The 23,740-nt window shown below is 45.8% G+C and overlaps 1 protein-coding gene and 1 pseudogene across 2 annotated transcripts; one reads left to right on the top strand and one right to left on the bottom strand.

The window, feature by feature from the left end:
* The first annotated feature begins 3,581 nt into the window (after positions 1-3,581).
* Positions 3,582-8,807, top strand: LOC132344500 (melanoma antigen preferentially expressed in tumors-like). Of its 2 annotated transcripts, XM_059884124.1 has the most exons (5): positions 3,582-3,775; positions 4,592-4,658; positions 6,017-6,336; positions 6,621-7,223; positions 7,982-8,807. In XM_059884124.1, exons 2-5 carry the CDS (start codon positions 4,623-4,625, stop codon positions 8,556-8,558), a joined length of 1,536 nt encoding a protein of 511 aa, XP_059740107.1. In that variant the 5' UTR covers positions 3,582-3,775; positions 4,592-4,622; the 3' UTR covers positions 8,559-8,807. The 2 variants fall into 2 exon arrangements, with proteins under 2 accessions (XP_059740107.1, XP_059740108.1); XM_059884125.1 differs by lacking the exon at positions 4,592-4,658.
* An 8,366-nt stretch (positions 8,808-17,173) lies between these two features.
* Positions 17,174-23,405, bottom strand: LOC132344446 (zinc finger protein 280A-like; annotated as a pseudogene).
* Positions 23,406-23,740: the final 335 nt, after the last annotated feature.

The following is a 23,740-nucleotide window of genomic DNA, read 5'->3' as shown; positions in this document are numbered from 1 at the left end:
TCCAGTCACCGAGAAGGATGCCAGCTAGCCACTTTGTAAATATTAGAAATATTCCCTCCCAAGCTGCCCGCACCCACTTCCTCTGAGCCTCTCTCATCTGTGTGTCCAGTCTCAGTGCTCCCTTCATGTGCCCTTGGAAATAGGAAGGAGGGACAGACACTGGCATCTTCCTTAAGCAAAAAGAAACAGTCAGACCCTGTGAAACTATTAGGTATTGTTTCCAGGGCTCCCAAGAGCTCTGGCACCACAGTCCTTTCTGTGTCATGATAGAACAAATAGCCCCAGGTCATTCACCTTAAAACCTACATAAATAAGCAATCGGCCAAGCAGAGGTATAGAACTGATATAGAATTTAAAGACTTAAGAGGCAATTTTCTGTAACAGGTTAACTGGGGGTATCCTCTACTGCACGTTAATGAAGTCTCCTTTATGTACAGTTGGGAAGGTCCACTGGAGTTGGAAATAGCAACCCACTCCAGTATTTTTGCCTAGAGTATCCCAAGGACAGAGGAGCCTGATGGGCTACAGTCTATGGGGTCACAAAAAGTCAGACATGTCTGAGCGACTAATACTTAATACTAGAAAGAAATTATATGAAAAGTGAAGTGCTAGAAAAGAAGTCATTTATTACAGTAGGACACTTGGAAGGTTCACAAGCCTTGTGTTGCCCTAAGTACTCAGTTACACTTTCACAATCAGAGGAAGAGGGGAGGGGGAAAAATATCTTCTTTTTCTTGAGTAGACAGCATGTTTCCATTACCAGTGCCTCCCCCAGGTAGGGCAGGGAAGTTTATTTGTCCATTCTATATGGTCAGGCTAGGATATCGTAGTTCAGTTCAGTTCATTTCAGTTGCTCAGTAGTATCCAACTCTTTGCCATCCCATGGACTGCAGCACACTAGACTTCCCTGTAGTATTACTTGGGAAAAATATTTTCAGGTCTCAATTCAATGCAGGTCTTTCATTTTGAAAAGTCATCTTTCCAAAAGTGATAGTGTTTTGTATGCACAGAGCCTGTTTTGGGGAGGCATTAAGTTGTTGATTTGGAGAAGGCAATGACACCCCATTCCAGCACTCTTGCCTGGAAAATCCCATGGATGGAGGAGCCTGGTGGGCTGCAGTCCATGGGGTCGTGAAGAGTCGGATATGACTGAGCGACTTCCCTTTCACTTTCCCGCATTGGAGAAGGAAATGGCAACCCCCTCCAATGTTCTTGCCTGGAGAATCCCAGGGACGTTGGAGCCTGGTGGGCTGCCGTCTATGGGGTCGCACAGAGCCGGACACGACTGAGCGACTTACCAGCAGCAGCAGTAAGTTGTTGATCACTGGGCAGGTTGTAGGTCCTGTTTTCTGCTATTGTTTTATTGTTTGGGGGCACATTCTGGAAAGAAGTTGTCTTAGTGGCCAAAGACCATGTTTCTGGGGTTATTAACTCATGGAGCTCACTAGCCAGGATGTAAGTCTCTTGCCACCACAGTTTGATTATTTTGGGCCATGTCTCATGCTTCTGCTGCATGGTTTTGTTGCTAAGCAAGTTAGCTTGGTGAAACGAGATGCCAGTCCAGGTTCAATGCACGATATTGGACGCTTGGGGCTAGTGCACTGGGACGACCCAGAGGGATGGTATGGGGAGGGAGGAGGGAGGAGGGTTCAGGATGGGGCACACATGTATACCTGTGGTGGATTCATTTTGATATTTGGCAAAACTGATACAATTATGTAAAGTTTAAAAATTAAATAAAATTAAAAAAAAAAAAAAAGAAATCCAAGCTGGCTTTGATGCTAAGCATTTGTTTTGCTTTATGTGTCAAGCAAGCCTGCATGTTTCAGAATTTTCCCATTATTTTCTTGAGTGTCATTAGTCTTATTGTGGTCTCCCAAAACCCCATAAAGTTTCTTCTCTATCTACAGTTCCCTAATGAAGTTTCAAGCTAACTGTTTGAACATTCTGTTCTCTTATTCTGTCCCTACCACCTCGGGGCACTCCTAGGCCCCAAGTGCAGGCTGCAGTGCCCTCAGCGATCCTGACACCCCTCCAGAAAATGAGATGCAGCTCTGAGAGCCAGGAGTCTAGGCCCCTAGTTCTGCTGTCATTTTCTGCCTCTCCCTTGTTCTGGGCTATCCCCTGCCAAGTGCTGCAGTCCTACCTGCCTGGATAGGGCCCTCAACCTCCCTTCCCCCACCGACTCCATCCTACTGTTGCTTTGCCTCTAGAATCACCACCCTAGGGAGTAACTGGTTAGAGTTAGGGTGACCTAGACATCTGGCAAGTCTTCAATCAGGAGGAAGAAGGAGGGGGCCTCTTTTGTTTAGGTCTAGATGTCATTGAATCTGTCTAGCCAAGCACAGAAAGAGGCAAAGAGGTCTCATAGAGAGGGTAGACTATTCCAGTGTAAGCAGGGGTCTGACTCCAGAGTGGAGGGAGGACAGACATACTGGAACTCCAGGTGGGATCTCGGCTGCTGGAGGCTGGGTCCCCAAGGCTTCTCGTCAGTCTGGGGCCTCTGAGGATCATCCAGGCTGTGGTCTTCCTCCAGAAGCCAGGGAGGGTCATTTTCCAACATTTCTAGTGACTCTTTGGGTGCAGATTCATTCCAAAGGGCCCCAGGAAAGCCCTGGGGAGCAGATGCTTTGCAGTCACAGAAGGAATTCTGCCACTAGAGAGGGAATGAGCTCTTCCCATGACGAAATGAGCTCAGTGGCTGCACCAGCCTGTGCAACACAAAAACAGGTAGATATGTCCCCCAGGTTGACTACGCCTGGGTCCTGGGAGTTGTCCTGGCCAAACCTGACACTGGGCAAGAAGAACACGTCTTCATGCAGATGAGCCCCTAGTGCTTCGGTGTTCAGTGAGTCCCCTGCACAAACAGACTCTGTGGAGCTGGGGGTGGATAGAGGCCTGTCCCCTGCCTCACTAGAAAAAACTTTTTACTGATACTCCTTGATTTTAGATCATTTGAAGACAGTGGTCCCTCCTGCATCCTTAGATCTCCTGGATGCTGAGTTCCCATGGAAACATCCCAAGCTTAGACTTCTGCTTTTTCCTGTTTCCCTGAGTCCCTATGAAGTCAGCTAGCTCTTCCTAATGTTCACTGGGGCACATTCGTCCATCTTCCCCCAAGTAGGCCTTCCAGTTCCTCCTTCGTGGAGCATGGCAGAGCCCTGCCTTGGCTTTCTCACACTCACCAGGCTGGAAAGGAAACCAGGGGTGAATTTCGACTTCTCTCTGAAAGTTATTTGAAGTACTGGTGGAAAGTGCCAGCATCCTCATGGTTGTTACTTAATCAGGGACTGGATGATTCTCTTCGTTGTTAATCTTGAGCTTCTGCAGCTGTTTGGCCAAGGTGATTGCCGGAAGTCAAAGTGCCCTTAAGGCACATTCCAGCTTAACCCTATTTTAGGGGTTTTAACTCTATTTAAGGGACACCCACATCTCTGGCTGCTGATGGGGATGGTGGGAATTTGGTGAATGCCATATCCAGGAAGTTAACAAACTGTAGAGTAGCTTTCAGGGACGGCCTCCTTCTTGCCTTCCATATAGAATTGTTGGGGCATCACAATGCCAGGCGTGGAGAGGTTCCATCTGTCTGTGTTCTGAGACCTCAACAGAACCAGTGTGTCAGCCGGCCCAGAAGGGGCTTCAACCCAGACCCTTTGATGCAGGATTTGCACCTCCCCAGGGAGAAAGTCCGTGTGGCTACCTGTTCTTAATGCAGAGCAAAGGAAAAACTGAATTGTATTTGTGGGCTTAAAGTTGAGCTCCCATCAGAATCTCTGTAAGTGAGAGCCTTAAGGGAGGGAGAGGGGTTGGGGTTGGGCGGGAGGGCGGTTTCAAAGGCGCTTTGGATTTCTTGTTCACTGGCACTGAGGGAAGGTCAGGTTACCCAGCTACATTGGGAAGGAGCCTTTGAAGGTCATGTTGAGGGTACAGGTCGCTGGACAGAGCCCAGGCTGGGATGTGCAGAGGACCCCTGAGCCTCCGGTTTACAGCCATTTGCTGACACAGATTTATGTCCTTGGCCCACGTTTATTTCCCTTCAGGAGAGCCCACGACCCTAAGCCATAAGTGGCTTTCAGGCAAAACAATGCCTGTCCAAGGTTTGGCCAGCCAAAACAGTTCCATCCTCTCCTAAAACACATTCGTAAATGTAATAGCCTAGCTTCACAAAGGAAATGCCCTTTTGCCTCCAGGGAGGAAGGAAGTCTGGATCTTGGGTTTGTCTTGGGTTTAAGGGATCCACTGGTCCCTTTTTAGCCACTCCCTCTTCTGACAATTTCACAAGCCTAGGCTAAGATAAGTCTTTGAATTCCTCCAAACAAAGCACACTTTCTTGGGTACTTTCATGGTTTTGTTACAAATGTCTGGTCCCTCTGTTCTCCTGGCCAGCTCCTAGGTGTATTTTGATCTGACCAGTTCCAGGGAATTCTTCACTCTCAAAATCTGGAGGACCCATCATCCCTCCATTACACCTCTGTTCCTCTGTGAACGGGAACATGTTTCACTGTCTGACAGTGTAGAAGTGACAGTGTGATACTCAGGAATCTTACTTTGTTTCTTTGTTTTCTGGGGTGACATCACCATCCACACAAAGCTGTCTGAATGTGAACATTTGGTTGATTTTGATGTGGCCCAAACTCCCCCAACGAATGTACCTTCAGGTTAGTTTTCTTCTTTTATATTTTTAAATATTTTGGTAACCTATTGTGAACAGACAGGATCCCATCAGTTGTATGTAGTGAGAAAGTAAAAAAACAAAAACCACTCAGCCTTAGCTGGATGGAAATCTAGTAGTAAGATAGCACTTTATCTGGAAATGGAAATTTCAGCCAGAATCGGAAAACTGTGTCCTGGAAGGAGAAGAGGGTCTGAGGACTGAGCACACTGCTCCACGCTGGAGCATTGAGCTCTGACAGATGTACCTGCTGGGGTCTTCATGGGACAGTCCATGCAGGCCACGATCCTGTGGAGAATTTTCTTTGCCTTTCCATTCACGTTGGCAATTGTATACTTTGCTTTTCCGTCTACATGCAGTTTTACCTTTATCCCAGACAGTTTGGTTGCTTCTCTGATTTTCTCCACTTGTACAGATCATTACAACATTTCCTAACTAGATAAAATTTGACAGGGTAGGGGCAGTGAGGGATGGGTTAGGGTGGGGTGAGATTTAGGGGATGGGGCCACACAGAACAGCATCTGGTGTCATAGATCCCTGATGGGGATAGAACTCATGCCCCTGCTGTGAAAGAATACAGTCCTCCACACTGAAATTCAGGGAAGTTCCTGGAATTGATTTAATGAAAGACATCTAATTAAGAGGAATTTTTGGGTGACATTTTACATTTTAGTTTGAGACCAGTGATTATAGTTCATATTATTTTACAGTTTTGTGATTTGACTAGCCTAAAGGATTTTGGGGGTTTCTTTTTGTATTAAAAGCTAAAGACTTTTTTAATCCCATGGGATACAAAAAAAAAAAAATCTGTAGAATATTTGAAAGAGTGGAGGTTTTGTTCTGAATGCGAGTGCTTTGGTCCACTGAACCAAATGGTAATAACATTTGTAGAAGAGACACCCAGTGAAAGTGACTTTTTTATGTAGTGACCTAACAGCACTCATTGTGTGAGTTATTGGTTGGAGTTTAGAGACAGGCTGTGTTGGGCTAAACTCCTGATTCCTGTTTTCAGCCCTTGAGTAATAATCAGAAGCTTTCTCTGAAGAGAGTGGGGTCAGCTGTCAGACTCCTAGGTATCTACCGGCCAGTAGGGCTGGGATTAAATGCAGCAGCCAGGAGATACGGGATGGAGCAAGAGGTCACCTTGTCCCTTTGTTGCTGCCTGGAGAGATGCTTGTCCATGTGCTGGTGGGACAAAAGCTGTGACTTTGTGGCCAGAGGATGTCTCTGACCCTGCCTTGGTTCCCTGAGGGTGGAGGGACAGCAGGGTCTCCCCGGTTCCTTGACCAGAGAAGGAAACGCCACCCCCCACTCCCATGCCCTTGCTCTCTGACGTCCTCCCAGGACTCATTCCAGAGGAGGTTCTTCAGGATGAACGTCCAGGCCCCACCCCGACTCCTGGAGCTGGGCGCACAGTGCCTGCTGCGCAATGAGGCCTTGGCCATCATGGCTCTGGAGGAGCTGCCCATCGAGCTCTTTCCACCACTGTTTATGGAGGCCTTTGCTGGAAGGCACACAGAGGCCCTGAAGGCGATGGTGCAGGCCTGGCCCTTCCCCTGCCTCCCACTGGGGGCCCTGATGCAAGACCACCAGCCTCATCTGGACACCTTCCAGGCAGCACTCGATGGTCTGGATGTCCTGCTTGCTCAGGAGGTCCGCCCCAGGTAAGGTCAACCTGGCAGACTGGTGAGGCCTGGGGGTGTAAGCAAGGTGCAGACAGGGCAGGTGGATGAGGACTCATATGGAAACAAGCAATTGGATGTATAGGACTGGTTGAGGGGGAGAGGGCAGAAAAAGCATGTGGGCCACCCCCCATTATCCCTTAAAGTGGGAACCAAGGGGGACCTAGAAGCCAGAGGAGCTGTGGTACGTGGAGTGCAGAGAACTCATGGGGTCCTGGTGCCCATTGGCCTCTGCATGGCTCAGCCTTTCCCCTGCGGCCTCACAGGCGGTGGAAGCTGCAGGTGCTGGACTTGCGCCGGAAAACCCACCAGGACTTCTGGACCCTGTGGTCCGGGATGAAGGTCAGTGTTTGCTCACTGCTGGAGCCTGAGCCAGCCCAACCAATGCAGAAGAGGTGCAGGGTGGAGGCGCAGGCGGGGCTGAAGCCAGAGCAGGCCCCTGTGGAGGTGCTGGTCGACCTGTGCATCAAGGAGGACACTCTGGATGAGACCCTCAGCTACCTGCTGAAGAAGGCCAAGAAGAGGGGGAAGCTGCTGCACATCCGCTGCCAGAAGCTGAGGATCTTCACCATGCCCATGAAGAGCATCAGGAAGATCCTGAAGGTGGTGCAGCTGGACTCCATTCAGGACCTGGAGGTCAACTGCATCTGGAAGCTGGCCACGCTGAGCAGGTTCCTGCCGCACCTGGGCCGGATGGGCAACCTGCGCCGGCTGCTGCTGTCTCGCATCCACATATTGCCACATACCACCCCGGACCAGGAGAACTGCGTCAACCAGCTCAGTGCACAGTTCCTGAACCTGCCCCACCTGCAGGAGCTCTACCTGGACTCCATCTCCTTCCTCGAGGGCCGCCTGCACCAGGTGCTCAGGTGAGGTGTGGCGCCAGCTCTGCAGCAAAACCTGGCCTCTTTCATTTCTTTACCATCGGGGTGTCTATTTGTGCCTGCTGGGGACATGGCCAGTGTGCACAGGCCACTTGGAAGTCCTCACGGTATGGCCGCTCTGTCCCCGGGCTTCTTGTCAGGTCACCTCCCTGGTTAGGGTCAGAGGCGTGGCCTAGGTTAGATGCTGCCAAATGGGACTTGTGCTGGGAGTCCGCATAGTGGGGGTCAGGTGTGATGCCCTTGGGAATTCTTTCCGAGAGAGTGATGTCTTAGCTGAGACGATGACAGAGAATGACAAAGAATTGTAGGTGATGATGGATGAATTGTAGGTGATGATGGATGGTTTGTGACCCCCGGATATCTGGGGGATATGCACCCAGGGATCGTCTGTAACTGCTGGGACCCACCAGCCCATGTCTACTGCATCCAGCCTGCTGTTGAATTCAACTAGCCGTGTCCTGTACAAACATCTTAATTCCTGTGAACAAAATACTAGTAAGCTGAAATAGGCAAATAATCTTTGTTTACAGTTTGTTTCCCACATTAAAAATAGTTCATCATTTTGTGCAGGGGGAGGTCATAACCATATGAGCATGACCTTCCCCCTGGAAGAACCCCTGCCTTCCTGTCAAGGAGGTGAGAGGCCAGCTCCAAGCCAGTGAGATCCCCTGTGTTCCTGTGAAAGGGGCCTCTCCTCCCCATATCCCTCTGCCCCTGACACTGACTGCTCTGTCTTTCCCCAGGTGCCTGAACACCCCTCTGGAGACCCTGTCGATCACCAATTGCCTGATTTCGGAGTCAGACCTGACATACCTGTCGCAGTGCCCGAGCGTCAGCCTGCTGAAGGACCTTGGCCTCAGCGGGGTCAACCTGACCAGCCTCAACTTGGAGTCCCTGCAGGTCCTGATTGAGAGGACCTCAGCCACCCTGCAGGAACTGGACCTGGATGAGTGCGGCATCATGGACTCTCAGTTCAGTGCCCTCTTACCCTCCCTGAGCGGCTGCTCCCAGCTCACCACCTTCAGCTTCTGTGGCAACCCTATCTCTATGGCTGTGCTGGAGAGCCTGCTGCACCACACCATGGGGCTGAGTAAGCTGAGCCACGTGCTGTACCCTGCACCCCTGGAGAGCTATGAGGATGTGCATGGCACCCTGCACCTGGGCCTTCTGGCTCAGCTGCATGCCCGGCTCAAGCAGCTTCTGTGCAAGTCTGGGCGGTCCAGCATGTTCTGGGTCAGCGCCAGCCCCTGTCCACACTGCGGTGACCAGATCCTCTATGACACCGCGCCCATCCTGTGCCCCTGCTACTTGCCCGACTAGCCCAGCTCATGAGTGGCAGGCTGAGAATGAACACAACAGTTTCAGACAATTTTTCAGTGTAAGCAGGAGAAAGTGATTTAGAGTGGGCAGTGGGGGAGGGCTTGGTGGGATTTTTGGAGAGATATGTTCCTACACAGTTAGAAATGTGAATCTGATTTTTGGAGGGGGAATTTTGGGCTTGGTAGGGTGATGGGGTCATTACCCCTCTGTTGGATTGTTACAAAGAAATAAAGGGAACTTCAATGTCAATCATTTGGTGTCCTCTGTGACCTGTGACCATGATTCTCCCCTTTAAATTCATGACTCTCCTGTTAGTGGTTCTATAAAACGGCCTGAGCATGAGTGGGGCCTAGATGCTCTCTGATAGGCCAGGATCAGCTAAAGGAGTTCAGGGCACCATCTTTCCACTCCCTGTGGTTCTCATTTCCAGGGCATCCACCTCCTCACTTATTTCTGAGGCTGTTCAATCTGTCATCATATACAAGGTGCATCCTCAGGGCCTGGACTGAACTAAGTGTCCAGGAGTGAGCACCGCTGGTGGGAATCTTCTTCCAAGGAACCCCTACTACTAACCCCACCCAGCCACTGGGGTTTTCCTCAGTGGATCCAGCAGATGCAAAACCTCCATCTCGGGCCATGGGCAGTGCCAAGATGGGTTCACTGTACAACGTCAGGCCCGGAGTCCTGGGGCATATTCACCAGCAGACCATCTGGAGCCTTTGGGACACACCAGCCCGTGCCCACCTTCCCACTGCTCAGCTGGATCTGATTCTTTGGGAATCAATGGACTGTAGCCTCCCAGCGTTCTCTGCCCATGGAATTCTACAGGTGGGAATACTGCAGTGGGTAGTCATTCTCTTTTCCAGGAGATCGTCCTAACCCAGGCAGATTTTTTACCATCTGAGCTGCCAGGGAAGCCTCCAGTTTCTAAGAGAAAACCCAACATCCTTGAATCCATTGTCTAAGTGTGCTTTTATGCCACTAATATTACCACAGGTTTTATTTTGTTTTTATATTAATAAAAACTTTCACACACAATTATTTGTTCAAAGGCTGATGGAAATCCATTCCCAATTGTCAAAAAAAGTCACTTCTGAGTTGAGTATTTCAGTGTTGATTCATCTGTACCTTTTTTTAAAAAATCTTAATCCTTACGTTTTTACCTTAAGCCACATGGTAAAGATAAAATTTCCTCCAAATCCTGGTTATCTGCCAATTTGACAGCATTAAGGCTTTTAACAAATTCTCTTTACCCATCAGACCTCTTTGCTTAGACCTAGTCCTCTGAGATTCAGAGATATTTAGTAACTAAAACAAAATAATGATAATCAGATCAGCCCTTCAGAGTGGAGGGCTCCAACTACACCACTTTTTCTGGCCAGTGGAGCTGAAACCAGCATGGACCAGCCAAAGTTTAATCTAGGAATGTCCTAGAAATTAGTATCATTTTGATTTGAGCTTTCCTGGTAGCTCAGATGGTAAAGAACCCACCAGCAATGCAGTAGACTCAGGCTTAGTCCCTGAATCGGGAAGATCCTCTGGAGAAGGGAGTGGTTACCCACTCCAGTATTCTTTACTGGATAATTCCATAGAGGAGCCTATGGAATTGTTGGGCTACAGTACATGGAGTCACAAAGAATCAGACAGGACTGACTAACACTTTCACTTTACCTTTAATAATGTGGGTAAGCAGGTGGTGCAAGTTGTCATTGAGTTTTGCAATGTGTCATGGTCCATTAAGGTTCAGTCCCTCTCTGTACCACCCTTGCATTTAACCTGTGAAACCATCCTTTTACGATTTCTTACTAAGCGAATTAGAACTGAGAGCAGAAGTAGCAAGAAGCCAGACGCTCTGGACTGATGAGGTGAGGATCAAGGAGGAGAGTGAAATAGCCGGCTTAAACCAAGTATTAAAAAAAACTAAGTTTGTGGCATCTGGTCCCTTACTCCATGGCAAATAAAAGGGGAAAAGGTGGAAGTACTGACAGATTTCCTCTTCCTGGCCTGTGCAATCACTGCAATGGTGATTGAAACCATGAAATCAAAAGACAGTTGCTTCTTGTCAGGAAAGCTGTGAAAAACTTAGTGTGTGGAAAAGCAGAGACATTACTCTGCTGACAAAGGTCTCTATAGTCAAGGCTATGGTCTTCCTAGTGGTCATGTACGATTGTGAGAGATGGACCACAAAGAAGGCAGAGTGCCACAGATTTTTGCCTTCGAGTTGTGGTGCTGGTGAAGACTCCTGAGTGTCCCTTGGACAAGAAGGAGATCAAACCAGTCAATCTTAAGGGAAATCAACCCTGAATACTTGTTAGAAGGAATGATGCTGAAGCTGAAGGTCCACTATATTGATCATCTGATGGCAACAGCTGACTCACTGGGAAAGTCTCTGATTCTGGGCAAGATTGAGGGCAGAAGGAGAAGAGGGTGATAGAGAATGAGATGGATGGATGGCATCACCAATGCAATAGACATGAACTTGGGCAAACTTCAGGAGATGGTAATGGACAGCAAGACCTGGCATGTTGCAGTTCATGGGGTTTCAGATACAACTGGGCAAATGAACAACAACAATCTCTTGATATAAAGATGTCCCAGGGAGAGTAGAAGAGGAAAAGGTTTGTGAGAACAATGGAAATGCCTGGCTCTCCCCTAGAGATGGATAAAATCGGAACAGGCTGGCCACCTGGATTAGTGCCCTCTTGAAAGGTGTGCTTTCTGGCCACCTTGTAGAGTCCACTTCTCATACAGCCCTTATCTGTAGGGCTGATCTCCTACTGGGTACCAGGTGCTCAGTTGGTGTGAGGTGCCCAGCCCTGTTGGTGGACACTCAGGCTGATCACATGTCTCTCCATGGTCACAAGCCTCGGGGAGCTTCCTCCCTGACCACAGCAATGGACCTGCACTGGAGTTGACCCTGCAGTTGTCCATGGAAGGAAAAGTGGGAATAGGTCATGTCTGTCTTTCTTTTTTTGTTTTGTTTGTTGGCCAGCCTATGAAGCTTGCAGCTTCTAACCCCAACTAAGGATAGAATCTATGCACTCATCAGTGAAAGTACAGAGTCCTCACCATTGCAGAACTACCAGAGAGTTCCTAGTAGGTCATTTCTTGAGCCTGACAGATGGCCCAGAAATCTGATGTTGGCTTCTGAAAGGCAGCTTCTATGCGTCAGGCTTTGATGAAGTCACCAAACATTCCTCTCTCCCTGAACTCTGGGAGCCCTGTGATCATGGCCCATATCATAGAAACTTCTGGAGGTAGAGGGAAATGAAGGATGACATACCCCCTCCACTCATATTCCTCTTCTGGCTACAGACTCAAATGCCTTTCAATAAATTCACCTGCTCTCAACCCATCTACAGAAATCATGCTGTCCTCATTCCTGGAAACCTTACCTGCAGAAGAGATTGAACTCATGTCCTCTGCTTTTTCCTAACCTAACGTATGAAGGCTTTTTGGTACATCTGGTGATAAGCTTCATTGTATTCTGCTTGACAGCTCTGGGGTTTTATTCCTTTTTTTTTTTTTTTCATTAAAAGACATACTCCCTTTCACATCCAGGATGGTTTGAGCACAGGCCTCACTCTGTTTTCAAGGTTCTGTCCCTCACAGTCTAGAAGAGAAGTAAAAGATGTTGGGGCCAGAAAGAGAGTTGGGTGGAGACCTTTAGCAGCAATGGTCTGCAAGAAGTGTTTCACAGGAGCAGGCTTCCTCCTGGAAAATCTGGGTGGGTGGGCATTTGTTGATGGGTGGGAGTCACGTGGGAGCTGAGTCATCACCTGTGTACATCCTGCCTGTCCTTGAGGTGAGCCCTCTCTAGGGACTCCCGATCTAAAGAATGTGTTAGGGTACTAAGGTCGCCACCAGAAATACCTCAGATTTAAACAACAGAAAACTGTTTTCTCCCAGTTTTGGAGGCCCGAAGCCCAGAATCAAGGTGTTGACAGTGTGGTGTCTCTGGAGGTCTCTTTCCTTGATGCATAGACAGCTGCATTCTTGTGTCCTCCTGTCCCTTTATGTCCAAGCATCCTTGATGTCTTTTGTGTCCTAATTTCCTTTTTTTTTGTTGTTGTTGCTAGCTGTGATGCTTCCCTTCTGGGTCTTAGTTTCCAGACCACGATGCGTCAACTCTTCATATGAGGTGGCCAAAGTACTGGAGTTTCAACTTTAGCATCATTCCTTCCAGAGAAATCCCAGGGCTGATCTCCCTCTGGTCTTAGCAGTTTCTTAAACTTTCCTTGCTTTTCATGACTTTTGACAATTTTCAGGAGTCCTTCAGGGACAGGTATTTTGCAGAATGACTCTCAATATGGGTTTGATATATTTCTCCTGGTTGCACAGGGGTTTATATATTTTTAGAACTATACCTCCAAGGCAATATATCTTTCTCATTACTTCCCATCAAGGATTCATACTATCAATATGACTTACCACTAGTTCCTCTGCTATAAAGTTATCTCTTTCCCCCTGACATATTCTGTCCTTTGGAAACAAGTCACTAAACCCAGCCTATACCTGGAGAGGGGCATGGACTCTCAAATTGAGGAAAATATCTAAGAGATTCACAAATTATTGAGTATAAAATTAATTGAAACACATTTATAAGGAAGATCTGGTTCCTCAAGCAATAGCTTTTAATTTTAAATTAATTAAATAAAAGTAAATTTTAATAGGTTTCCCAGGTGGTGATAGTGATAAGGAACCTGCCTCCCAATACAGGAGACATAAAAAATATGGGCTCAATCCCTGGGTCGGGAATATCCCCTGGAATGGGAAATGGCAACCCACCCCAGTATTATTGCCTACAGAATCCCATGGACTTAGAAGAGCCTGACGGGCTACAGTCCGTGGGGTCACAAAGAGTTGGACAGGACTGAGAATGTTCAAACTACGGCACAGTTGGACTCATCAGACATGCTAGTAAAGTAATGCTCAAAATCTCCCAAGCCAGGCTTCAGCAATACATGAACCGTGAACTTCCTGATGTTCAAGCTGGTTTTAGAAAAGGCAGAGGAACCAGAGATCAGATGCCAACATCTGCTGGATCATAGAGAAAGCAAGAGAGTCCCATAAAAACATCCATTTCTGCTTTATTGACTACGCCAAAGCCTTTGACTTTGTGGATCACAATAAATTGTGGAAAATTCTGAAAGAGAAGGGAATACCAGACCACTTAACCTGCCTCTTAAGAAACTTGTATGCAGGTCAGGAAGCAACAGTTAGAGCTGGACATGGAACAACAGACTGGTTCCAAATAGGAAAAGGAGTATGTCAAGGCTGTCTATTGTCACTCTGCTTATTTAACTTATATGCAGAGTACATCATGAGACACACTGGTCTGGAAGAAACACAAGCTGGAACCAAGACTGTCAGGAGAAATATCAATAACCTCAGATACGCAGATGACACCACCCTTAAGGCAGAAAGTGAAGAGGAACTAAAAAGCCTTTTGATGAAATTGAAAGTGAAGAGTGAAAATGTTGGCTTAAAGCTCAACATTCAGAAAATGAAGATCATGGCATCCAATCTCATCACTTGATGGGAAATAGATGGGGAAACAGTGGAAGCAGTGTCAGACTTTATTTTTTGGGGCTCCAAAATCACTGCAGATGATGACTGCAGCCATGAAATTAAAAGACGCTTAATCCTTGGAAGGAAAGTTATGACCAACCCATATAGCTTGTTCAAAAGCAGAGACATTACTTTGCCGACAAAGGTCCATCTAGTCAAGGCTATGGTTTTTCCTGTGGTCTTGTATGGATGTGAGATTTGGACTGTGAAGAAGGCTGAGGGCTGAAGAACTGATGCTTCTGAACTGTGGTGTTGGAGAAGACTCTTGAGAGTCCCTTGGACTGCAAGGAGATCCAACCAGTCCATTCTGAATGAGATCAGCCCTGGGATTTCTTTGGAAGGAATGGTGCTAAAGCTGAAACTCCAGTACTTTGACCACCTCATGCAAAGTGTTGACTCATTGGAAAAGACTCTGATGCTGGGAGGGATTGGGGGCAGGAGCAGAAGGGGATGACAGAGGATGAGATGGCTGGATGGCATCACTGACTCGATGGACGTGAGTCTGGGTGAACTCTGGGAGTCGGTGATGGACACGGAGGCCTGGCATGTTGCGATTCATGGGGTCACAAAGAGTTGAATGCAACTGAACTGACCTGAACTGCAGTGACTGAGCACACACAAGGATTTAATACCTCTGTCACATTAGCTACATTTTAATATCTCTGAAGTGGCATATTAGACAAGGAGAGAGAAAACTTTTTCATTGCGAATTCCCTAATGATCTGGTAGTTAGGGCTTTGTGTTTGCAATGGAGGGGCAGAAATTCAATCCCTGGTTGAAGATCTATGATTCCTTAAGCCTTACAGGAAACAAACAAAAATTCCTACAAGATGAACACCCCGACTGAAAAATCAGATAAAGTATATAAATACATTACCTCACAGAAGAGAAAAATATGCATTTATATATGTGAAAACCTGATCATCCTTATTAGGGAATACATGTAACAATGATTTAAAAAATTTATATTGCTACCAAAATGTCTGTGAATAGCATTTACTTAGATCATTGTTTTGCCAAGCTTTCTTCTTTTCAAATGTAGTGCACATTAACATATGAAACTGCTTTAGCTCTGTCTCAAAAAGTTTGCTATTTTCAATATCATTCCTTTTTTCATAACAATTTCACTTAGGAGCTACAAGTTATTTAGGTTCAGAAGCAGGAATCAGTTCAGTTTAGTTCAGTCACTCAGTCATGTCCGACTCTTTGCAACCCCATGAATCGCAGCATGCCAGGCCTCCCTGTCCATCGCCAACTCCCGGAGTTCACTCAGACTCACGTCCAAGTCAGTGATGCCAGCCAACCATCTCATCCTCTGTCATCCCCTTCTGCTCCTGCCCCCAATTCCTCCCAGTGTCAGAGTCTTTTCCAATGAGTCAACTCTTCGCATGACCTCATGCCAAAGTACTGGAGTTTCAGCTTTAGCACCATTCCTTCCAAAGAAATCCCAAGGCTGATCTCCTTTAGAATGGACTAGTTGGATCTCCTTAAAGTCCAAGGGACTCTCAAGAGTCTTCTCCAACACTACAGTTCAAAAGCATCAATTCTTCAGCACTCAGCTTTCTTCACAGTCCAACTCTTACATCCATACATGACCACAGGAAAAACCATAGCCTTGACTAGATGGACCTTTGTTGGCAAAGTAATGTCTCTGCTTTTGAATATGCTATCTAGGTTGGTTATAACTTTCCTTCCAAGGAGTAAGTGTCTTTTAATTTCATGGCTATTTTGTATCTGTCAGTAACAAATCTGCCTGCAATGCAGGAGACCCAGGTTTGAACGCTGGGTCAGGAAAATACTATGGAGAAGGAAATGCCAAGCCATTGTGGTATTCTTGCCTGGGAAAACCCATGGACAGTGGAGACTGGTGGGCTAGAGTGTGTGGGGTTGCAAGAGTCAAATACCACTTAGCAACTTTACCACTACCACATGGATTATCAGAAAATCTCATATCCATATATACAGATATAGCTATCTTAGAGAAATTACTGTGAAACACATACACATGTTCATAGGCAGCTTATTCAAAAAGGCAAAATTAAAGCCTCAAATTTCAGGCACAGTAAATGGACATATAAGACTATGCCCATTCATCCAAGGGAATTCTACCCAGTAATGAAAAGGAATGTTCCACAGCTACATGTAATAAGAATGCATCTCACTTATTTGAAAGAAAACAAAGACCAGGGGAACAGAAATTCTGTTGTGTGATTCTATCTATTTAAAATTTGAAACAAAGGAAAATGAATACCTGGTGCTAGAGTTCAGAGAAATGGTTACTTTGGGGATCAGAGAGAAGCCAGGAAGGAACATGGAGATTTCAAAGCTACTTGATGGTGGAGAGATGAAGCCAGTACAATCTCAGTTACAGTAAATCCAGACTTTATTTTTTAGGGCTCCAAAATAACTGTGGACTGCTACTGAGGCCCTGAAATTAAAAGACACTCTTTGGAAGAAAAGCTGTGACAAATGTAGATAGCATCTTAAAAGACAGAGACATTACTGTGCCAACTAATGTCCATAAAGTCAAAGCTATAGTTTTCCCAGGAGTCAGATACAGATGGAAGAGCTGGACTGAAGGCTGAATGCTGAATTGATCTGTTTGAACTGTGGTCCTGGAGAATGGAGAAGACTCTGGAGAGTCCCTTGGACTGCAAGGAGATCCAACCAGTCAATCCTAAGGGAAATCAACCCTGAATGTTCAGTGGAAGAACTGATGCTGAAGCTCCAATAATTTGGTCACCTGATGGGAAGAGACAACTTATTGGAAAAAACCCTGATGCTGGGAAATATTGAAGGAAGGAGCACAAAACATGACAGAGGACAAGATGGTTGGATAGCATCAGCAACCCAATGGAATGAGTTTGAGCAAGCTTCAGGAGACGGTGATGGACAGGGAAGCCTGGTGTACTGAAGTTTATAGGGTCACAGGGAGTCAGACATGACTGAGCAACTGAACAAAAGCCAAGCAGGGTCTTTATGTACAGCTGGCTGAACCTCAATAGGGCTGTTTTGAATTTCTGGAGGTGGGTAGAACATAGTTTTTAGCCAGATCCCTTGCTGCAACACATCTGGAGTAGTTTGTGTTGGTAGTCAATCTTCTTTGTAGTTTTTCTGGGTGGCACTCGGGAGTCAGTGTTCCTCACAATGATGGATGCTGTCTCTCTTAGGGAAATCAACTCAGTCTCAGCTGAACTGAAGTTTGGATCATGACCTCTGTTTCAGTAGGCAACCCTTGCAATTGTTCTGGCTTTTTGAATGGCTGATGATTATTGGTTTGATGCTCTGTATTTTCCTTTGGCTTCAATAACTGTAGTAGGCACTTGGAACATGGAAAGACCCTCTTGTTCCAGTGCCTCCAAGTGTGATTTACGAAGGATATCACCAGTTTGAAAAATTTGAGGCAAAACAGACAAAGCAATTTGTTTGTGTTTCCATGCCATGTTCTAAAATTTGCCTCTGTATCAGCAAAGGCTGAAGATCTGTAATTGCAAATGTGGCATTCATAAGGTGTTTTGCCAGGTTTGTGACTGTCCTTCATGTGTTGTAAGAGAACCTGATGTGTTTCGAAGGACAATTCACAGATTTTACAGACCGTGGAGGGCTCCCCAGAAGTGTGGACACTTTCAATGTGATACGCAGCTGGAATGGGCTGGGAAACTGGCGGTTGCAGTGCTGGCCAGTAGTGTGGATTTCCTAGCTGTCACCCTTCTGCTTCTCAAACTCCAGATGGTTCCTCACCTGGGTCATAAACTTGACATTTTTTAGAACTCTCAAGCAGCTGAGGCTTGTGAGTCACACAGCTCAGCTGAGGGTTGTGAGTCACTCAGCTCAGCTGAGGCTGTGTGAGTCTTCTGTTCTGGCTGCCTATCTCTTGTATGCTGTCCACAGTAAAAGTCATCAAGTAGCATGATCAGATTTCATTTCATGGGACCAACAATCTTGCTCTGACTTGCTAGAGTCAAAAAGTCTGTTTTCTCCAGCCCTTCCAAACTACATGTGCTGTCTGGATCCATAAGACTGAAGCATGTCTGGTCATTTACGTGAATCTGTGAAAATGGTGTCTCACCATAAACATGGCTTGGTGAGGTCAAGAGACCTTCCAAGGTCATAATCATATTATTTGTAGAATAGACTCCTGGAGGGGCCATGGTGAATTCAGGTCCCTCTGGGATTCCATTTCTGAGTCTGGTCACTCTGTTCAAATGTTAGAAATGACTGGCTTTGAACTTGAATCCAGGTGTCACTCTCTGTGGTTTTAGTTAACCCTGAGGGTTGTTCTCTGAAAATATTAAATGGAAAATTCCAGAGAGAAATAACTCATAAATTGTAAATTGCATGTCATTTTGAGGAGTGTGATTGGAATCTCACACCATCCTGCTTCCTCCTGCCCAAAATGTGAATCGTTCCTTAGTCCTGCACATCCCACTCGGTTGTTACTTGTTTACCACAATGACTGTTGAGATGTCACAGAGCTGTGACCAAATCACCCTTATTTTACTCAATAATGAACCCAAAGCATATTAGAGTGATGCTGGCCATTTAGACATGCTAGAGGGAATCCATTAAGTGCTACATTTAAGTGAAAATATCAAAGTTCTCAATTTGATTAAAAAGAGAACAGTTGCATGCTGAGGTTGCTAAGATCTGTGGTGAATGTGAAGAAGAGAAAAGAAATCTGTATTAGTTTTGCTGTTAAACCTCAAACTGCAAAAGGTATGGCCACAGAGTGCAGTAAGTGCTTGCTGCTGCTGCTGCTTCTGCTGCTAAGTCACTTCAGTCATGTCCGACTCTGTGCGACCCCATGGACTGTAGCCCACCAGGGTCCTCTGTCCCTAGGATTTTCCAGGCAAGAACACTGGAGTGGGTTGCCATTTCCTTCTCCAATGCATGGAAGTGAATAGTGAAAGTGAAGTCACTTCAGTTGTGTCCGACTCTGTGCGACCCCATGGACTGTAGCCCACCAGGGTCCTCTGTCCATGGGATTTTCCAGGCAAGACTACTGGAGTGGGGTGCCATTGCCTTTAGGGTGAAAAACATCAGTAAATTAGTACAGTAATATATTTTACATGGAAACTTTCACAAAACTTCTATAAAAGTATACTGTTATAATTGTTCTATGTTATTATTATACTTTCCCTGGTGACTTAGATGGTAAATTGTCTGCCTACAATTCAGGAGACCTGGTTTCAATCCCTGGGTTGGGAAGATCCTTCACAACAGGAAATGGCAACCGACTCCAGAATTCGTGCCTGGGAAATCCCATGGACAGAGGAGAGTAGTAAGGTGCAGTCCAAGGGGTTGTAAAGAGTCGGAAACGACTGAGCAACTTCACTTTCACTTTCCTGTCATTATTAGTTGCCAATCTCTTACTGTACTTTTATAAAATAAACTGCATCACAGGTATGTTTGTATAGCAAAAACACTGTGTATATAGGGTTTGATACTACGTGAGGTTACAGATATCCACTGGGGGTCTTGGAACTTACTCTGTGCAGATGAGTGGTGATGATTCTATTTCTTTCAAAAGACAAAATTAGTACTTGATTGAATCATTGGCTGAAACATTGAGATAACTATTAACACCCTTTTTTATACATAAGGAAACATCTCAAACTCAGTTAAGTGACATGACAGTTTTAAACTTTCTTCCCCAGCCCCCACTTTTGCCTTGTCTCCCCATGATGGCCCAGTGCTCCTGTCACTCTACAGGAGAGCTGGTAGGTGCCATTTTGCTATAGTTCTCCAATAGCACTCAGAAATGCTGAACAACATAAAATGTCTAAAAGAGCCCTCATCTGTCCCTTGGGGCTGCCCCTCACGCCCTCCTCTCTGTGAGTCCAGAAGGCATCGGACTCTATTCATGGATCAAAAATATATTAAAAAAAAAAAATCCAGAAAGTTCTAATAACAAAACTTGAACCTGCCTCATGCTGGAAAAAATATATATATAAACGTAATATATATATATATTTGTGTACTTGAAACTATTTACAGAGCACTGACATTGTATTAAGTATTATAAGGAATCTGGGGATAATTTAAAGCATGTGGGAGCACCCCCTTAAGTTACATGCAAAGACTACACCATTTTATATAAGAGACTTGCACTGCCATGCATTTTGGTATCTGTGGGTGCAGGGTTCCTGGACCCAATCTCCCAAGGGCACCGAGGAGAGAGGACGGGGCCTTCTCAGGACTTCTGCTGCTCTCCCTGCCTAGGATGCTGTCTCAAGTACCATCACCCAGCTCCTGATCTGTCACGGTCCACAGTTTGTCTGCCAAGCTTGCCCGACCATGATGTCAGAAATTACAGCCTTCTCCCACTCACATGCCATATTCAACTCCAGAGCTATTGGGTTGCTATATTTTTGTTTCTAGAACAACATGTGGCATCTGTCAGTGTTATATATCTGCTACAAAAATAAACAGTAACTCTTAATAATACAATCATTTGTCTGTATCACAGGCTCGACCCACTAATTCCTGGATCCCCAGGTACTTACACTTGATCTTAGCCAAAAGGCTGAGAAGCAGTTTTCCCTAGCATTTCATGAAATCCAAATCTTAATGACTTAAAACTATCACACAAGGGAGAGTGTCAGCCAGTATGTAGCTGGATGATGTCAGGACCAGTTGTAGTCATTGAAACAAAAGATACGTAACACAATTTCTCTCCATATAATACATTTTTCGATAGCTTCCATGCCATTAACAGGTTTCGCTGACATTTACGACCATTCTAAAGTTTACATTTGACCATTTCTGATACCAGATCACATTTCATCAGTAGCATACCATAGTTTGCTTGGCTAAATGGTGGCTCTAGCAGTAAAGGACCCTCCTGGCAATGCAGAAGACTTAAGAGACACAGGTTCAATCTCTGGGTCAGGAAGACCCCCTGGAGGAGGGCATGACAACCCACTCCAGTATTCCTGCTTGAAGAATCCTGTGGACAGAGGAGACTGCTGAGCTACAGTCCATAGAGTTGGAAGAGTCAAACATGGCTGAAGCAACAGCACATACACACATTCATATGTATATAAATATATATTTTATAGTGGTGTGAAAAATAATGCTTCGGGCCTTCCTGGTGATCCAGTACTTAAGACTCCTCACTCCAAGCCAGGGGGCATGGCTTCAATCCCTGGGCAGGGACCTATGACCCCACATGCCACAGATAAGATTTGATCAGTCACTCAGTTGTGTCCAACTCTTTGCGACCCCATGAATTGCAGCACGCCAGGCCTCCCTGTCCATCACCAACTCCTGGAGTTCACCCAGACTCATGTCCATCGAGTCAGTAATGCCATCCAGCCATCTCATCCTCTGTCATCCCCTTCTCCTCCTGCCCCCCAATCCCTCCCAGCATCAGAGTCTTTTCCAATGAGTCAACTCTTCGCATGAGGTGGCCAAAGTACTGGAGTTTCAGCCTTAGCATCATTCCTTCCAAATAAATCCCAGGGCTGATCTCCTTCAGAATGGACTGGTTGGATCTCCTTGCAGTCCAAGGGACTCTCAAGAGTCTTCTTCAACACCACAGTTCAAAAGCATCAATTCTTCAGCCCTCAGCCTTCTTCACAGTCCAACTCTTACATGCATACATGATCACAGGGAAAACCATAGCCTTGACTAGACGACCTCTGTTGGCAAAGTAATGTCTCTGCTTTTGAATATGCTATCTAGGTTGGTCGTAACTTTGCTTCCAAGGAGTAAGCATCTTTTAATTTCATAGCTGCAGTCACCATCTGTAGTGATTTTGGAGCCCAGAAAAATAAAGTCTGACATTGTTTCCACTGTTTCCCCATCTATTTCCCATGAAGTGGTGAGACTGGATGCCATGATCTTCGTTTTCTGAATGTTGAGCTTTAAGCCAAATTTTTCACTCTCCACTTTCACTTTCATCAAGAGGCTTTTGAGTTCCTCTTCACTTTCTGCCATAAGGGTGGTGTCATCTGCATATCTGAGGTTATTGATATTTCTCCCAGCAATCTTGATTCCAGCTTGTGTTTGGCAAAAACAAACAAACAAAACACCAAATAATGTTGTAGATTACAGGTGATGTCTTCTTAGATTTAATGAAGATTCTATTTTTCATAAGCAGAATCCAGCCTACTAAATTCGTGTAGCAAGCCACTAATGCTATGCTAGCTGCCTTATATAGGCAAATGGTTTAGAAAGGGATTGACAAATTGGCATGCCTCCTGTTTGTTTTTTTCTCCCAACCAGCAAGTTAAGAATGATTTTTATGTTTTAGTTTTTTTTTTTAACTTTTAAAAATACGTTTAATATTTTTACTTTTTAATTTTATTTGGGGGAAACAAAGGAACATTTTGTGACATGTAAAAATTATATGATGTCTAAATTTCAGTGTCACAAATAAAGTTTTTTTGGAACACAACTGCGATCATTTGCCACTGCACAAGGTTGTTTCACACTGCTAATGGCAAAGACCGAATGGACCTTAATTCCTGGTTACTTTCTAGCCCTTTATAGAGAAATTTTGCAGACTCATGACTTCAGAGAACAAAATGAAGTATTCCAAACCCCATGGCTCACCAGCTGCTGATGTCCAGTTGACTCAGTGAGGCTAAACATATCCCATTCTGAGCCCCAGTGGCGGGTGAAGCTGGAGTGTTTTTGTCTTCACGTCCCAGAGAGATTTCTCTGGAAATACCAGCACCACTTCCTGTGTCCAGTGTCCATGAACCCCTACAGTGAGGCTGTTTCAGGAGATTCCAAATCTTTTAAAGCCCATTCTAACCCAATCCATAGTATCCAACCCGGGCTCCAAACAGGTTTCTGAAACAGTTTTCCCCCATCGAGTCTTTCAACTAGAAATCTTTCTACCAAGTTGCTAGAGAGAGGAAAGAATGTGGATGGGGCTTCAGGGCTTCACCCAGGGGCTATTGTCCAGGTCTCAGGGTGGTGAGAGTCTCCACTTCTCTCTCTGGCATCCAGAGGCCCACCACTTTATCTCCAATTTATCTGCAATTGTAGTTATTTGGGGTTCAATAGCTTAAGGGCAGGGGAAGGCGGTCTACACAGCTATTCCGACAGAGCTCAGGCTGATATCAGGAACCTAAAAAGGCAGGGGTCCTCTTCCAATGCCAGAAAATTCACCAGCTGCAAACAGCAAACCCCTGTATTCTTCCAGGGGCAAGGGGGATAGGTTGGGGGGGCAGAGCGGGCAAGGTGGGAGGGCAGGAAGCAAGCTTACTCCCAAGTGATCTGCACTTGAAGATTCAGCACCTGCTGGATTCCTGGGGTCCTCATCATGGATTTCATGCTGAACTCCAGGAGCTTGATCTAGGCAAGGGCTCATGCTTTCTAAAACCATGTCGGGGTGCTAGGTCACACCCTGGTCCCCCTCCTTCTCCCTTCCTTCCTCACTCCCCCTCTTCTCTCTCCTTCCCCTTTGCACCACTTAGATTATATCTCAAGCTTTCCCTCCCACTGCCTTTACAGCCTTATGCACACAGATTCTTAGGAGGAGGGAGGGTTTTAGAGAAGAAATATGTGTATTTCCATTTCTTATAAGGTAACAGTCACTGAATTAGAAAAAAAATGAAGTTCAATAATGAACGTGATCTCAAGCGCTATAAACAGAT

The sequence above is a fragment of the Bos taurus genome, chromosome Y, assembly GCF_002263795.3.
Source record: "Bos taurus isolate L1 Dominette 01449 registration number 42190680 breed Hereford chromosome Y, ARS-UCD2.0, whole genome shotgun sequence".
NCBI classification, from domain to species: domain Eukaryota; kingdom Metazoa; phylum Chordata; class Mammalia; order Artiodactyla; family Bovidae; genus Bos; species Bos taurus.
This window is presented reverse-complemented; position numbering and strand designations above follow the sequence as displayed.